Genomic DNA, 16,784 nt, shown 5'->3' with positions numbered 1-16,784 from the left:
ATAGAGAGAGAGAAACACGAGTGACGTCACTGGTGGATGGATGGAGGGGGCGAAGGGCCCTCGATATAGTCTCTGATGGTGCCGACGTTACTGTGGGCGCCACTCTGCGCTGTTGCTGTGTGCGTGTGTGTGTGTGTCTCCCTCTCTCGGTGTGTGAGGTGGCACTGATGCGCGTGTCCTTTCCCCAGCTGTATACCGCACACACTCACCTCCTCCCCTTCCCGCTTCTCCTCCGTCTATGCCGTTGGGTGTGCACATGAGCTGGCGTTGACTGTCCCACTCGCTTGTCTCTCTCTCTCTCCCTCTCTGAAATTGTCTCCCCTCTTTGCGGCAACCGGCGGTGCGTGCGTGTGTGTGCCTCAGATTCACGCACCCGCTTTACAAAAGGCGCGGAACGCTGCTGCTGTTCCCCCCTCAAGGCTCTCACGAACGCCCCTCTTGCCACCCACCCACACCCATACGCGATGCGGCTGCTCACACATAACTTTCTCGCTTGCCTGCAGTGCGACACGTACCCTCTCCTTGTCAGCGCTGCGGAGATGGAGGAGATTCCGGTGGAGTACGACGCCGAGTTCACGCGCCGCATGCTGGCACGTATCGACTACCCAAGTCTGCGCACCACCTTTCACACACTGCGCGAGGCGCACAAATCTGTGCGCGGACCATCCTACGATGAGGATCCTGATGCGACCGAGACGGCGGCAGCATGTGCTGAGCTGCCAGAGACGATGGAGGGCGCGGACCTCAGCGACGATAGCGCGTTCCTGCGCATGGTGCACTACGCCATGAACATTGTGGCGGTGCGCAACGGCACGCTGGAGTGTCCGGCGTGCAAGACGACGTTTGCGATTCGGGATTTCATTCCAAACTTTGTGCAGGAGACCAAGTAGTGTGCGTCGCTGCGTGGGTGAGTTGATGTGCCTCTCTCCTCCCTCCCCCTGCACCAGTGCTCTTCCCTCTCCACTCAGCTTGCCCCTCTTCCCCTCTCTCCCGCCTTCTCATCTCTTCGCTTGTTTTTCCCTGTTTGCCGTTGGCGAGAGAGAGAGGTGTGAAGCAGCGGGCGATGCGTGGAAGGGGCGGGGCAGAGAGGGACGATGAGGAAATCGGAGGAGGCGTGCGTATGCGCGCTGAGATGTCTTCTCTCTTCTTTTCTCTTCGGGGTCTTTATGTAATCGCGTAATTCGTCTCGAGCAAAGTGTCTGCACAGGCGCCCAGCCACCAGACCAGCACACACCTACAACCCCACCGACACAAAAGTGGCCGACACTCATCCGGCCTCTCTACCTCCCTTCACTCATTCATCCTCGTGGAGGCGTGGGTGTAGGGAACGAGCACCTTCAACAGCTGAAACTCAGAAGAGCTTTGGATGCACGACAGCAATGGCGAGGAGTACTTGGGGGTCGTGTGCGTGTGCGCGTGTGTGTGTGGGGGAAGGGGTATGCGTTTGTGGCGAGCCTACCCAAACCCTTAGTGGAGTTGCTGGCGCTGCTCCTATGAGTCATACCCCCTTTCCCAACCAGTAGTGAGAGGCTGCGAGTGCATTGCCTGTATCCTCTGCCCCCCCCCCCCCCTCCCTCCGACATGTCCCCCGTGCGGTCTGGTCGGTTTATTTTTCCATGTGTGTGCGGCTGTTCACTGCTCCTGCAGCACTTCTCTGTTCTTCCTCCCTCCTTGCCATGTGGCGCGCGGCAGTCTTGTTGTTTTGGACTCAGTGTGGATCTGCGCGTGCCGTTATGCATGTGCTGCTCACACACACACACAGAGCGAGAGATACAGAGTCACCTGCTCTTTACACCACATCCGACGAGTGACCGCCATGCCTCTCTGGTGGGGTGGGGGAGCGTTGCCGTCATTTCACTCTCCTTTGATATTGTGTAGAGTTTACACGCACGGACATACGTGGGCATGAGCTGACGTGTGCGAGTACGCAGAGTCCCTCCCTTTTCCTCCCTGCTCGAGTTGTCGTGCGCACACTGAAATTGATAGAAATAATAGCGAGACAGAGGAAGAGGCGCATACGCTCTCCCCGAGTTACCTTCTAGGCCTTTGGAGTGAGACACGCGCTGTGTGTTTGCTCGTGTCTGCATCCCTGTGGACAGGCGCTTCCCCTTTCAGCTCTTCACTGCCTCTCTACCACCCCTTCGCCCTTACGATCTAGGGGGCTTTCAAACAGGCACGGGGGCGTAGACTAGAAAAGACAGGCATGTTGCGCAAGCACCGCACCCGGGAGCTAGTCATCCTGGATCGAGTCTATGAGCACATTAGCCTGCCACCGCTTGTCGTGGCCGCGATCGACACGCCGGCTTTCCAGCGACTGCGGTCACTGCACCAGCTCGGCGCATCCTCCTTTCTGTACCCCGGCGCCGTGCACACGCGCTTTGAGCACAGCATTGGTGTTGCCCACATGGCCCGCACTCTTCTACGAAACTTTCAGCACCACCAGCCGGACCTGGGGTTAAGCGAGGTGGACATCGAGCTCGGGATGTTGGCAGGGCTGTTCCACGATGTTGGCCATGGCCCCTTTTCTCACTTGTTCGAGGACGTCGTCTCGCGTCGCTGCGGAATTGAGTTCAACCACGAAGACATGTCGGAGAAGATTGCGCGGCGGGTGCTCACTGATCTGATCCCGCGGACGCACGTGGACGTGGTGGTAGGGCTGATGCGCGGCAAGGCATTGCAAGGGATCACCTACGGCGAAATCATCAGCAACAAGCGCAACGGCATCGATGTGGACAGGCTCGACTACTTCATTCGAGACTCGGTGTGTTGCTTCGGCAAGCCCACCGTTGACGTGCGTGTGAATCGACTCTTCAACTCTGCCCGCATGGTGTGCGAGGGAGGCCAGTGGCAGCTGGCCTTTGAGCAGAAGCTGGCCCTTTCCCTCCGCGAGATCTTTACGCTTCGGGCGAAGCTGCACAAAAACGTCTACCAACATCAAGTCACGAAGGCTATTGGCCACATGATCGGAGACGCCATTCACGCGGCGGCGCCGTACTTTAGAGTCGGCGGCCACACCCTCGTCGAGTGTGCCCAGGACGAGACGCTCTTTCTGAAGCTCGGCGACTGGATCTTGGAGGCGATTGAGGCGAGCGAGGACCCGCGGCTGGCCGAGGCGCACGCCATCCTTCACCGTCTTCGCACTCGAGACATCTACCGCGTCGCCTACTCTTCTGCTCTGGATATGACGATGCGGGAGCAAATGGCTGCGGTGGACTGGCCGGCTGCCATCCTGGCGCACGCCCAGCCGTCGTTCCCGCTCAACAGGGATGATTTTATTGCGGAGGTGGTCGTAGTCAACCAGGGCAAGGGCCCCGCAGACCCGCTGGAGTCAGTGCTCTTCTTCAACCCCAAGAAGCCGTCGCAGCCTCTCACGCGGCTGAAGCCCGCAGAGGACCTGAAGCACGGCAGCCCACTCTTCACCCCACTCCAGTTCGAAGAACGAACACTGATGGTGTTTGAGCGCCGCCCAACGAAGGGGGCGGTGCAGTGCGCCTGCGAGCGGCTCAGCGCTGACCCCCAGTACGCTGCCTTCTTCACCGAATCACTACCTTTCTACAACATGAAATGATAGGAGAGAACCGCGGAGCTTTGGGTAGTGAATGGTGATAGGTGATGCGGCACGGTGAAGGTGTGTGTGTGTGTGCCGCAGCCGGTTCCATTCTTGCTGTCTCTCTCTTTCTCTCTCTCGTCTTTTACCAGGACAGTGCGCCTGCGAGGGCGGCACAAACGAGTGAGCGCAGGACTGTAAGCACGTTGGGGCCATGCGCCTCAGGGCGGGGTAAAGAGTTGAGAGCACGCACGTGCTCTCGCGTGTGTGTGTGTGTGTGTATTGTGCGAGGCTTTGAACATTCGGCTTCGCCGCAGATGCTATCCAATACTCAGCGCAATAGTGCGATCCCTGATGCTACTCAGCGCGGTGCTTTCTCCACTTGCAAAGGCGCGCTCACCGTGCGCGCTCGAGTGTGTGGGCGTGCACGCAGCGTCTGTTTCTATTTCGAGTCGAGTGATGCCAATGCGTTGTCTCTTCACTGTTGCTCCCCTCGTCTGCTTCCACATCTCCTTCGTTCATCTTTTTGTTGGCGCTGCTCCTGTTGTCAGCTTGCGTGCGTGCGCGTTGAGCACACGAATGTTGCGCCACAGCAGTCGGCTTCTTGTGCGATTGCCCAAGTGCCGCCGTCCACGTGAGCGGCCGTGGGAGATCTTCAACGTGCGCGATTTTGGCTATCATGAGGGATCGCAAAACTACATGATGTGGCTTGGTACGGCGGTTATCGTCACCTCAATGCTGACCTTCGAGGTGTATCAGCAGGTCCAGCGCATCTTTCAGCGCGGCGACACCTGCACCGCCTGCGAAGCTGCACGAGCGCACTACCGGAAGCGTGTCGAGGAGCGGGGGCGTGAGATGGAGGCTCAGACGCAGTACAGCCTGAAGCTGGGCAAAGAGCATGCGCCATAGTACACGGGGGCGGCAACCCTCTCTCCCTATTGCTGCTGCTGCCGCCGCCTGTCCCTCTCCCTCCTTCCCCCCAATGCCCCCCCTCCCCCCTCGTTCACCCCCTCACTTTATGTCGTTTTTTTGCGCTTCATATGGGGAAAGCGCGCCTTTCACTCGGTTCCCAGTGCAGGGATGGGAAGCGAAGGGGAGGGGGCAGCACGCCTGTTACATCCTCAGCCAATAGCCGCTACGGACGACTGTCTTTCGGCGCCGGATCGCGAGTGTGCCAAGCGACTCGAAAAAAAAAGCGCCGGCCTTTTTTTGTTTTGCAGTTTTGTGTGTGTGTGTGCGCCAGCGTGCCTGCCCACTCGCTCTGCAGCGACAGCCGCGCATCCTGTACAGCGCAGATGATTTTTCTCGCGCTATGATGGGCCAGCGCGCAATGCCGTTGCCCCATACGCGGTTGCTTGTGTGTGGCTCTGTGCAGCTCTCCTTCTCCGCGCATCATGTTGGCCTCATCTCACCTTCCCCTCTGTTCCCCTCCTTCACCTCCCCGCGCCGCAGTTGCCCTTCACTTCTTTTGCCTATTTTTCTTCTCTCTGCACCTGCGTGCGCGCCTCCGTTGCCAACGTCATCGCCGCCGTCTGGTTTCGACGACTACGCTGTACTGCCGCCCCGCTCGCTCACAAGCGCACCCGGTTCATTCCTCATCGTTGCCTCACCTTGTCTTTATACACCCGCTCTCTCTTTCCCACCACGCCATCATGATCGAGGATCACGCCGAGTACGGCCACAACTACTACCCCAAGAAGCTGGCCAACACCGTCCTCACCTTACCCCAGCAAGGGGCGAAGCAGCAGCAGTGGAGCCCCTACCAGGACAACGGCGGCACGACGGCCGCCATCGCTGGAAATGACTTCGTCCTCCTCGCTGGTGATACCCGTCTGAATGGCAACTTCTGCTTACACACCCGTCATGATGAGAGCAAGATCTTCCAGCTGACGCCACACACGTACATGGCAAGCAACGGCATGCAGGCGGACCGGCTGCAGCTTCAGCAGCTGCTCAAGTACCGGATTAAGTGGTACCGATACAACAACGGCGGTAAGGTTCCGTCGACCAAGTCGATTGCGCAGCTCTTGTCCACGGTGCTGTACCACCGTCGCTTTTTCCCTTACTACACGTTCAACATGATTGTTGGTCTGAATGAGGAGGGCCACGGCGTATGCTATAGCTACGACGCCGTCGGCTCGACAGAGCCGCTCCTGTACGGCACCCGCGGTAGCGCGGCAAGCTTTGTGGAGCCGCTACTCGACTGCCTCATCAATCGCCAGCACATGACCTGTCAGGCACCGTCAGAGATGTCGAAGGAGGAGGCGCTGGTGATGCTCAAGAACGCCTTCACCGGCGCAGCCGAGCGCGACATTTACACCGGCGACTCCGTCTCGTTCATCACCATCACGAAGGACAGCGTGCAGCAGGAGAGCTTTGCGCTGCGCAAGGACTGAGGTGCGCCCCCACGCGCGTATACCTGGCTGAATCTGTGTGTGTGTGTGTTCATCAGAGGGCGAACAAGAGAGAGAGAAGGCAGCTAAGCGAGGTGATGGGAGGATGCGGAGCGTTGCCCCATCTTGCGCTTTCGCAGTGCGTGTGCGCGGCCTTTTATATATTTTGCTTTCTGTTCCCGACTAGTGTGGCGTTGCCTCTCACCCCTCGTCTCCGCAGCCTCGGTTGTTCTGTGCCTTCTCTCTTTCACTCCTCTTCGGTTGTTGCCCTTTTGGCGGAATGATGTAAGCTGATGTGCAGTGCTTGAGGATGACAGTGACGGCGGTGATCATGACCGACTAGCCCTTACCGCCCCCCACCCCACCACTGTTGTCTCTCTGTGTCTCTTTCCCTCCCTTCTCTCGTGGGAGATGCGTCTTAGCGTCGCTCTGTGCGCCTTCTCGTGCCTTGAGCAACGCCGCAGTCTCCTTGTCGCGCTGTTTACTTGTGAACGCTCTCCACATTTTGAAGCCACGCAAGTTGCGTTGTGTTGACTCCGCTTGTTCGGGTCAGCGTGCGCACTCTTTCGACGCTACTCTCTTTCGGTGAGAGTGGCGGCGGGGGTGATAGTGGTGGCTAAGGCGTGTCCCTTGAGGCAGAGGCGCTGTCGCAGCAGCGCCTGGGTGCGTGCAGGTGTCTGTCTGGCGATGTGGTGCGAGGAGGAAAAGAAGCAGTGGAACACACCAGCGAATGAAGCGGCGAAGAAGAGGGCGAAAGTGCCGATGTGTGCCTGCGTGTCTGTGTTCCATCCTCACGTAGCCACGAAGATACACAGGCGGCGGTGAATTGCGAGCGAGTAATTTGTGTGGGTGAGAGGGGGTGGCGCATGTGTGGCGAGTAGCGGGGCGCGCCTTTCTTTCTTTGTGTATGAGACTTCCAGCTGCACTTCCGTATCACCTTCGGCGTCTCTCCTTCTCTCTCCTTCTCTCCTTCTCTCCCTCTCTGCCCTGCCCTCCCCCACGCACTGATCTCCGGATCCTCTCGCTGCCCCCCTTCCAACCAGAGCCGCAGGTGGGCATAGACGGGTGCGTAGGGTGCCTCTAGTGCCTCCACGTGTGTTTCACTAATAGGCATGCGCACCTCCTCCCGCTCGCTCATGGCGGGAGTAGGGGAGGGGGCACCACTGCGCGTTGTGTAATCGATTCTTTGTCCTTTTCCTCCCGCTGACCGTTGTCGCTGCCCATCTTCTCTCTTTCCCGCCCTCTCATCTTTTCCGTCCTCGCCACTCGGTGCTGCCAGAGACGCCTGCTGCACCAATGCAAACACCCATAAAATATCCCCCCTAGAGTCATATACACACCTATCCAGGTGCTACTCAGTAGTACACGCGGCCGCTAGACACACCTCGTCGTACCACCCCCGGGACAGCGGTGGTGTGTGCTACGTACTTTCACTCCTGCGTATCTTTGGCTTTCTCTCTACCATATTTCGCCACGTCTACGCCCCCCCTCCCCTCCCCCCTCGCCGACAAGAGCCCCTTACCCAGCCAGCGTTCACTTCCCTCACTAGTTACAGCGACACAGCAACCGTAGGAGGAGGAGGGTGGCCCATCATGCCCAGCAAGGCATCATCTTCCTCCAAGAAGCAAAATGTGGTCACCTTCTGTGAAGCTCATGATCCGCAGTACGGCGTGCTGAGTCCGCTTTCCCCCAGCCCCCTCGTCGTGCGCCACGTTCAGTACCCCTCTCTGCACCACTACTTCCTGTGTGAGCGCTTCAAGGGGTCGCCAGCGGAGCAGTGGGTGACTGAAGCGACGACGGTGTGGTCGCTGGACCGCCTCGTCAAAGCTGCAGAGGCGGAGGGGTATCAGCGCTCGAACTGGAACAAGGTGAAAGTGGACGTGATGCTGCTTGGCACGTACCTCAAATTTAAGCAGAACGAGGCAGCTCGGGCGGTGCTCCTCAGCACGCATCCCTCCCTGCTGCTGTACCACACACCGAAGGACGACTTCTGGGGGGATGGCGGCGACGGTACGGGAAAGAACGTGCTTGGCGTGGTAACAATGACGGCCCGCGCGCGCCTGCATAGCGAGGAGGAGCGGCAGCAGGAGCGCGCGCCGGCCCCTGGCAGACATGGTAAGCCCACCGCCGCCAAGTCTGCCCGCGCCCCTTCCACGCACACCTAGTGTATGACTCTGAGGGCGCTGAAGGGGGTGGTGCGCGGGTGTTTATGATGTATCTCGACTCCTCCTCTCGCTCCTTCTACATCTCACGCGTTTTGCTTCCTTTCCTGTCGGATAGTTTTCTCTCGTGCAGTTGCCCGCTGCTGGAACCTCACTGGTGTCTGTGGATGTGTGTGGGGGAGGGGGGCGGGTATTATGATGATGTACAATGCTAAGGTGGTGGTAGTGCGATCGGTGGCCAACCTGGCCCTATCCCGATACACATACGCACTCCTTCTCTCTCTCTATCGTCTCTGCGATAACAACCAATTACTGTGACCGGCGGAATATATGTGTGCGAGTCGTGCTTGTGTGGGTGGGCCATGTCTCTATCACCGACGACACGCCCTTCCTCCCTCCTCCCATAGTTGCCTACTGACAGCGACAATGAAATCTGCCCACACGTGAGCACGTGCGCCTAGCTGTGCGTGCTGGTGTGGGGACGCGCATAAACAACGACATCCACTCCTCTCTCCCTCGTCATCTCTCTCTCTTGCCCTTTCTACTCCTGCATATTCGCACCTCTCACCATGACGACAACGAGGGTACCAACGAAGATATCACCGAATGCAGCCTTGCGTTCGTTCCTCCGCTTCCCGCCCGACCCCATAGTCCCATCAGCACAGGTAGCCGAAGAATAGGACTAAGAGACGTATCTCATTTTCGCATTCGCGCAGCATTTGTTTGTACATCTTTGCCTCTCCTCTCTCCTCACGCCCCCTCTCTTGTCCTCAGTGTCTCTCTATCACTCTTCTTCATCACGGTGTTCCGCAGAGTCGTCTGACTCCATCTCGTCATGCGTTCTGTGGCTATCGTAGCGGTGGTGCTGTGCGCCCTCGCCACCCTCAGCATTGCCGCAGAGCCGGAGGTAACCTCGACGGTGTACTTTGATGTCACTCTCGGCGAGGAATCGCTTGGCCGCATTGTAATCGGCCTGTTCGGCAAGGATGTGCCGCGCACGACGGAGAACTTCCGGCAGCTATGCATGGGTGAGCACGGGTACGGCTACAAGGGCTCCATCTTCCACCGCGTCATCCCAAACTTCATGATTCAGGGCGGTGACTTCACCAACTTTGACGGCACAGGCGGCAAGTCCATCTACGGCGCCAATTTCAAGGATGAGAACTTCAAGATCAAGCACTTTGCCGGTGCGCTGTCCATGGCGAACGCCGGCGCCAACACAAACGGCTCGCAGTTCTTCATCACGACGGTGGCGACGCCGTGGCTCGATGGTCGCCATGTGGTGTTCGGCAAGGTAATTGAGGGTATGGGCGTGGTCTTCCGCATCGAGAAGGTGAAGACGGGCAGCCACGATCGTCCGGTGAAGACTGTGAAGATCGTCGCCTGTGGTGAGCTGTAGAGCGTGAAGGACTGTGCTGGTGGGTGACAGCGATGAATGTGAGGATGTGGCTATATTACACATGCACGCACACACAGACACACGCTAGGGACGAGCAGGAGGAGAGGCGCAGAGTAGAGGGGGGGGGCGAAGGGATGCGCAGCTCTCCTCCCGCCTCTCCACTCCTGCTCGCACTCCCCCTTCATACGTTACTCTTCTCATCTTTATTTTTCCAACACGCGCTCTTCACCTCCGAGAGTGCGTGCACCGCCCCACTCCTCACCTTCGTCGCGTTTCCTCTCCCTTCCACTCGCTTTCACACTCCCACACACACACTCTCTACGTGTGTGGGAGTGTGTAGGCCTTCGTGGTGATCTTTCCTCTCTTCTATGTTTCCCCCTCCCTGACCCCGCCCGCCTCTCTCTCATCCACTTCTCGTCCTGTGCTTATGTTCGAGGTGGTGCTGAGTCATAGGCGCTTGCACGTGAGGATGGTGTCCCCTCTGCCCATCCTCGACGCCAGCACTCACGCCCATCATCAGCGTTTTGCATGGGCTTTCTCTCTGTTCTCCCCTCATGTGCGCATGTGGCTGTGCAGTTGCGTTTTGGCAGAGGACTAAAAAGCCCAGCAAAGATTCAACGGTCGTGGCCCTGAGCGCCATCTGAGGCGTGAAGGCCATTGTTTGTGCGTACGTGCGTGCCCGTGCCTGCAGGGAGGGCAGGTCCACTATTCATTTCCTCCCTCGGCGCCCTCCCTTCCCTTCTCCACTTTTCATGTCCTCTGCGTTACTCTTGTTCCACGCGGATGGTGTGCCACGAACGACAGCCACGCACCATGTCCAACCCCCCTTCCCTCGCTTCTCCCACAGTCCTGCTGCCCACTGACCCTGGCACCTGTGAGTGCATGGAGTTAGACCTATAGAGGAGAGTAACTCTCCAACTCCCCCCTCCTTCACCCTCCATCTCTCTTGCTAACTCACACTCAAACCTCTTCCGCAGTCTCTCACTCATTTTTGTGCTTGTGGCTGTGTGAGTTTGTGCGGAAAGAAAGCGCAGGCTGATTTGGCGCCGCTCCCTACGCTCACCCCTCCCTCCCTCCCTCTCTCTGTGTAGGCACAGCATCAACCATCATCTTCCCTCTCTCAGTGTGCCGTGCTGGGACACCCGCGCATCCTCCTTCTCATCGCGTATTCCTGGTGTTTTCCTTTAGCCTCAACTCTCCTTCTTCCCTCCACCTTCTCCGGCCAGCTCCACAGTAATTGGGGAGTCTTTGCGCTGTTGCGCCCTCTTAGGCACGACGCCTCTGACTGCCACCCACGCGTCTCTCCCTCACCCCCAAGAGAGACGTTTCGGTAGACGGGGGGCGTGACGCCGACAGTCCGTCATGCGCTACTCGCACTACCGTACGCTCCTCGATGTGGAGCGGCAGCAGCGGGGCGATCGCCACGGATGGGGGACTCGCGTGCGTCACCTGACGTGGCTAACCGCGGCGCTCTTCGGCCTCTACGTTGTTTTCATGTACAGCGTGTGGCGTCACCCGCGGCCGGTGCGTCGCGTGTGGATCGACAATGTGCTGGTGGAGGTGGTGGAGGACCACTGGGCGGACAGGGTGCGAGTCTGGTTGCTCTACGGTAGCCTCGGCTGCGGTACGCTCCGCGTTCTGCTACGCCGCATCTTATGCCCTGCCATGCCCGCAGCACCGCCTGGCAATACTGAGGCCACAGCAGCTGTCAGTGAGAGGATGCGAGGCGGCCGAGCTAGGGCCAGCACTACTACTGCCAACAACACATCTCTACCATCACTGATGAAGGAGATAAGCACGATTGCGGTACCGGCGTGGGCTCGGCGTCGGTCTGATGGCCTGCCCCACGGCACCAGTGGCGCAGTGTCTGCGGACACGACCGCTGCTGCAGCCGCTGGCTTAGCCCAGCGGAGGAGCACATTTGATCCAACGCGGCCCATGCGCACCGAGAAGGACCTCGAGTGGTTCCTCGCGTGCGAGAGCGCGCAGCAGCAGCAGCAGCAGCGGCGCTCCGCGGAAGCTGCGTTCTCTGGCACAACCGCGCTTCCGTACCGCGATAAGAGTGGGGCTGCTGCGGCGGGTGGCGGCGGCGTGGATAGCGGTGCCGTGGATGCCGCCGAGCGCAACGTAATCTCTGTACTCTATGAAAAGAGGCTGTTGAATCAGCGTGGCCGCAGCACCGCTGCGGCACCTGCCTCTTTCGGCTCATCCTCCTCCCCGCAGTCGTCATCGTCGTCCATCCCCTGGGCAGAGCTTGGCATCTTCCATCTTGAAGAGGCCCTCCAGCGCACACGGGAGTGGATGAGCGATGTGTGTCGCCGCCTGGTGGCCGACGTGGAGCAGTGCGACCGCTGGTTCAACGAGCATCAGATCGAGGCGTATGATTGCCATCACTCCCTGCAGGAGCTTCTGCCGACGCCGCCACCGCCTACGCAGCCGGCGGCGATGACCTCGATCTCCACGATGTGTTGGGGCCCGCCGGCACCTGCACCCTCCGCAGCCGCCGCTCCCCAGCACGAGACCAAGCTGGCCGCCCTTGTGAGGGAGAAGGGGTACTGTCGTCAGATGCAGCAGGGGATGCAGGAGCTGGACACGGCGCTGAGGTTCGATCAGCGCCTCACGCTAGAAGCACGCCTCGATGTTAGCGGAACCTTTCCCTCTTCATCTGCCTCACGACCCTCCAATGCTGAACTGACGGCCTGCCGCGAGTACGTGGTGGAGCGTTTGCGGACGCTCGCCAAACAGCGTTATCTCATCTCGTACAACAGTAGCGGCGGTGATGTGGAGACGTGGCGCAATGGCTTCCCCTGCGATGCCCATCTCCTCCTGCACGTCCTGCGTACGTCAGTGAAGGGGCTAAGCGAGTACGTGCTGTTCGGCTACCAGACAGGGCTGCAGGCGCAGGACCTCGCGCTCTACGTCGGCGACACCGGCGAGCCGTACTTCTACGTGCGCCTCCGCCAGGGCAGCAGCGAAACACTTTTCTCCACCCGACATGGCCCAACGTCGCTCATGGAGGCCATACTGGCATTCGCGGCGGTCGTGCACGTCTACTACCACGACGTGTACGGCGGTGTGCGCAGCACGGTGGACCTAAACGAGGTGGGGTTGCTCAAGGTGGTGACGGAGGGTCGTCGAACGGCCTGGCTCAGTACCGGGGGAGAGTGGTGACAGGGTGCGTGATGAGTGCGGCAACTGAACGGTCGTGCTTGTGGATTCTCGTGCTTCATGCCTTTCTTGTCCTTCTTTTACACTTCTTCACAGCGCCTATCGAGTTGTATTCGAAGGCCCCCCTCACCGTTTGGGTCAGTACGCCAACGACTCCTCCTCCTTCCAGAGCCCACCCGACCCGGCACATTTCCCCCCCTCCCCCCTCCCCTCCGAGTGCAGAGATCTCTGAGGCCTCAGGAGGACGGTAACGCGTGTGAGGCGCACAAAGATGGACCACCTCCAACTACAGCAACTATACATGGCTTAGAATAAGGAACCGAAGCGAGGAAAAAAAAAGCGGCAGCGGCGGAGGCAGAGATACATCGATCGGAGGCCACACGCAAGGAGTTCGGGGAGGGGGGCGTGGCGCGCCCCGAACCGTCTGTTGCCCGCTCTTCTCCCTCCCACTCAGTCCTTAACTCCGTCTTCACTTCTGTGTGTGCACTGCACAAGGCACTCGGAGGGGGGAGTCTGCCTGGCCAAGAAGAGCCGCAATCGCCACGCGCGAATGAAACCGAAAAGGGTGAGGGGCGAGCCGTGGCGGCTAATCGCGCTACCCCATACCCCCTCCCCTCCCCTCCCCTCTCTTTCCCAGCGCCGGCGTTATGCTGCGATGGACGTGAGACGACTCCCCTTAAGGTGACTCTCTCGGCCTCTCTTTTTCGCTCTTGCGGTTTCTTTCCTGCGCCTGCACACCTTCGCACGTGCCACGTACGACTACTCCACCTCTTCCCACCACCACCGCTGCACATCCTGCCGGTGTGTTCGCTCCCTCCTCCGTCTGTCCTCCTCTTCTCAGCGACGAGGACAAGAGCGGTGCTACGCCGGTGCGCACATGCAGCAAATTTTACTGGAGGACTTTCTCTGCGGATGTTTCTTTGGGCTTATAACGCCCACAAGGAATGGGTGACACCCCACGCACGGCCTTACAGGCGCGCACCCGCTCTCTTCGCTTACCCTCTCGGCTAGTCTGCCCTCCATGGTAAAGATGACTGAAACAGCATGAGCGCAGGGCCAAGGACAGGTCGTGATGCGGTGACGTGACACGACACCCCCACCGGTCACCTGCAGCGCGACGTACTGCCGAGGCACACGTGAGCCTTTCAAGCACGCCATGCCTGGCAATGACAGACTCCCTCATCCGGCTTTAAGCTCATCGTTCCGCTAGCGCATCAGCTGACTGGCCTAAGGCGTTCTGTGCTGCTTTTTTTTTTTGCTCCCCTTGCGCTCTCTCTCTACTGCCGCTCCTAATAACAACTCATCGGTGTATTTGGAGTGACGGCGGCGGTGTCGTCCTCGCCTTCCCTGTCTTTCTCCCGCTCTTCCTGGACGCCACCGCTTCTTTCCCGTTTACTTCGCTCGTTGCCATGCCTCACACCCAACACAGCACACGCCCCCTTTTTCTTTTTGCGTCCTGCACCCCGACAGGGGGGAGGGGGTCTGCGTCCAGGCACTTCCGTGCAGCTCAACGTGAAGTCGCTGCTGTTATGTAAAGGATGGAGGTGCGCAGACGTGTGCCTCTGTAAGCACCACCTCCTGTTAGCCAACAAGTACACCTCTGCCGAATAGGTGCGCACAGTACCGGGTGCCCCAAGTACTTCCCTTCTTGCGTTGCTTTCCGGTCTCAAGTCCGGAGTGCTTCTCTCCCTCCCTCTCTCTCTCTCTCGCTTCCTCGTGTTTCACTCCGCTCACGCTTACATGCGCGGCTGTTTGCCAATGTAGGCACCCCCTCCCCCGCGTGCGAAGTTTTCTATTTTTCCCCACGCCCATCTCATCCCGGATGGAATCGAGCGACGGACACGAACGCACGCATGCGCGAAAGCAAGTGAGGCGGTGCTACAATGCGCACCCTGCCCTCCCTCTCCATCGCCTTCTCCCTGCCCTCTCTCCTCTCTTCTCCTCTTCTTGACCACTGCTCTCTCCGTCGGCATCCACGAACACGCACATGTGTGCGTGCACCCCTCCACAGTGACATGCGCAACACCACTTGCCAAATAAGAGACCCCTGAAAAAAAGACGCACATACGACCGCCCCATTAAAGTGTGACTCCCACGTGCGCATTCACGAGCATAGCCACGCACGTCACCACCATTCTCTGAGCACACAGTCCCGCCCACAAACGCGAATGAAAGGAAAGTAACCCAGTGTGAACAGCTGCCGCGTTGATTTGCCGTAGTGGAATTTTCTTCCCATTCTAACTCAGTGTTTGCCTCTGTCTCGCCGCATTTTGTCCCTTTTCTCTCGCCTCCATATACTCGTGCGCGCATCTCCCTTGACTCGCCGTCCACCACCACTGTTGTTGTCTCCCTTTGTTTCCTAAAGCGTCTACGAGATCAACACCTGCACATCTGTGTTTTGTGCCCCAGTGGCCGTGTGCACTGGTGTGCTTGATTGGACAGGCACGTCGTTTCAACTTCCATCCTTACACCCACCCGCTTCTCCTCTTTTCTTTGCCGCTTCCTCATTGTTCGCCGTCTGGCACGTCTCTCCTCTCTCTCTTTAGCTTCTGTTTTCTCCTAAAAGTATTTCTTCATTGGCTTGCCTTGCACGACCACCGCTGTCACGCGACAAGGCACCCCCGGGGCTAACCGAAACTTTTTGGCGGAAACCTCAACAGCATCGGCAGCAGCTGCACTAGAGGCAGCGGCACGTGTGTGCCTGTATGCATGCATCACTGTTCTCTTTGACTGCGTTTCTTTCGCTTTTTTTCATCCCTTCACTGTTGTCGTCCGAGCAACTGGGTGCCTGCAGCTCGGCTCTGTTCTCCTCCTTGTCATCGCCCAATCACTACTACCACTCAATCTGACACCCACTCGTGCACGCGACCTCGGTGCCGCAACCCCGCGGTGTGCACCCCCCTCTCTCTCTTTCTTGTATTATTGTCGTCCCTTTGTGTCCCCTTCTCGCCAGTGTGTGTGTTGCCGCCATCGCCATCATCGACTCTTCCGCTTCTTCCGCTCCCTTTTCACTAACTCTCGTTGGTGTCGTCTTCGCCACCCGCCGCGCGCCCCCCTCTTTCTCGCCTCCCCCCACCCCCATACACCGCGCACAGTTGTCATTCAGAAGAGCCCAGCCAGGCCTCTTTGCGAAGAGTGCCACTGTGTGCGTTTGTGTGGGTTTTGGTTGATTTTCTTTCGCTTTCGTCTGTTTGCCATCGTTAAGCCGAGCGGGCCTTTTCTGAGCGTCTCCCTTTTTTCCCCCGCTTTCCGCGCGCAGCACAGAGGCCCCCTTCCCCACACCTACACGCAGGCAGACAGACGCTCAGCTTCCCTTCCCCTTCCATTCCCTCCACCCCGTTCGTACCACCATTGTGTTTTCCTCACTTGAAGGGATTTCTCCTCCTCGCTTGGAGTCTCCCTAATTTTTTCCTTTTCAGTCTTCATTGCTTCGCAGCAGCGAGCACGGCTTGGCCACATCTCTTTCACGTCCGCAGGCCGCAGCGCATTTCTGAGTCGTCTGTTCAGTGGTCTCCGGTCTACTTTTTCCCATTTTCTTTTCACTCTGCCCACCCTGTCAACTTCCCCTGCATCTGCGCGTCCCCCTCTCCCTTTGCACGCTTCTGCCTAGCGCAGCCTGACACACGCCCGACTTTGCCCCTCCCTCGTTTCCCTGCATCCCGTTCATACTCTCCTGCACAGCCGCGACTGGGCTCCTCCCCTTTCTCTCCCCCTTCCGCTCAGTACAGACTTTGCGCTTTTTTCCCTTCCCTCCGCTTCCGTGCACACAAGTTCGACTGCTTGGCTCACGGTGGTCGCGCCGCTTCCACTTCCGCTGCCCCTTCGCCCCCCCCCCCCTTCAGCTGTCAAAACAGTTCTCGGTTGTCCCTACACGTTACCAGCTGTGAGTGCGTGCATTTCCCTTTGCTGCGCCTTTGTCTCCCTCTTTGGGTCATTCTCCCGCATCCTTTCTGACGCTCCACCTGCACGATGTGCAACACCGCTGCCACACGTGAGCCTGTAGAAGATGACTACACCCACGACTCCTTCTCGCCCATCGAAGTTCATGAGCCTCACACGCCCCACCTCCAGCACACCCCTTCTCACCACCACGCCTTCCACGATCGAGGTTCCTT

At 58.9% G+C, this 16,784-nt stretch overlaps 7 protein-coding genes across 7 annotated transcripts; all 7 read left to right on the top strand.

Moving 5' to 3' along the window:
- Nucleotides 1-464: 464 nt before the first annotated feature.
- LPMP_060150 (hypothetical protein) lies at nucleotides 465-890 on the top strand (the record flags this gene model as incomplete). Its single annotated transcript, XM_010705596.1, has 1 exon — nucleotides 465-890. One exon carries the CDS (start codon nucleotides 465-467, stop codon nucleotides 888-890), a length of 426 nt encoding a protein of 141 aa, XP_010703898.1.
- A 1,313-nt stretch (nucleotides 891-2,203) lies between these two features.
- On the top strand, nucleotides 2,204-3,568 carry LPMP_060140 (hypothetical protein; the record flags this gene model as incomplete). Its single annotated transcript, XM_010705595.1, has 1 exon — nucleotides 2,204-3,568. The coding sequence occupies one exon, from the start codon at nucleotides 2,204-2,206 to the stop codon at nucleotides 3,566-3,568; it is 1,365 nt and encodes a 454-aa protein (XP_010703897.1).
- A 558-nt stretch (nucleotides 3,569-4,126) lies between these two features.
- Nucleotides 4,127-4,456, top strand: LPMP_060130 (hypothetical protein; the record flags this gene model as incomplete). Its single annotated transcript, XM_010705594.1, has 1 exon — nucleotides 4,127-4,456. One exon carries the CDS (start codon nucleotides 4,127-4,129, stop codon nucleotides 4,454-4,456), a length of 330 nt encoding a protein of 109 aa, XP_010703896.1.
- Nucleotides 4,457-5,199: 743 nt separating this feature from the next.
- On the top strand, nucleotides 5,200-5,943 carry LPMP_060120 (20S proteasome beta 6 subunit, putative; the record flags this gene model as incomplete). Its single annotated transcript, XM_010705593.1, has 1 exon — nucleotides 5,200-5,943. One exon carries the CDS (start codon nucleotides 5,200-5,202, stop codon nucleotides 5,941-5,943), a length of 744 nt encoding a protein of 247 aa, XP_010703895.1.
- Nucleotides 5,944-7,532: 1,589 nt separating this feature from the next.
- On the top strand, nucleotides 7,533-8,105 carry LPMP_060110 (hypothetical protein; the record flags this gene model as incomplete). The annotated part of the gene is made up of 1 exon (XM_010705592.1): nucleotides 7,533-8,105. The coding sequence occupies one exon, from the start codon at nucleotides 7,533-7,535 to the stop codon at nucleotides 8,103-8,105; it is 573 nt and encodes a 190-aa protein (XP_010703894.1).
- An 832-nt stretch (nucleotides 8,106-8,937) lies between these two features.
- CYP2 (cyclophilin 2) lies at nucleotides 8,938-9,501 on the top strand (the record flags this gene model as incomplete). The annotated part of the gene is made up of 1 exon (XM_010705591.1): nucleotides 8,938-9,501. One exon carries the CDS (start codon nucleotides 8,938-8,940, stop codon nucleotides 9,499-9,501), a length of 564 nt encoding a protein of 187 aa, XP_010703893.1.
- A 1,362-nt stretch (nucleotides 9,502-10,863) lies between these two features.
- LPMP_060090 (hypothetical protein) lies at nucleotides 10,864-12,672 on the top strand (the record flags this gene model as incomplete). Its single annotated transcript, XM_010705590.1, has 1 exon — nucleotides 10,864-12,672. The coding sequence occupies one exon, from the start codon at nucleotides 10,864-10,866 to the stop codon at nucleotides 12,670-12,672; it is 1,809 nt and encodes a 602-aa protein (XP_010703892.1).
- Nucleotides 12,673-16,784: the final 4,112 nt, after the last annotated feature.

This window comes from Leishmania panamensis (genome assembly GCF_000755165.1).
Source record: "Leishmania panamensis strain MHOM/PA/94/PSC-1 chromosome 6 sequence".
Lineage (NCBI taxonomy): Eukaryota > Euglenozoa > Kinetoplastea > Trypanosomatida > Trypanosomatidae > Leishmania > Leishmania panamensis.
Note: the sequence above shows the minus strand (reverse complement) of the source record. Positions and strands in the feature narration are given on the sequence as shown.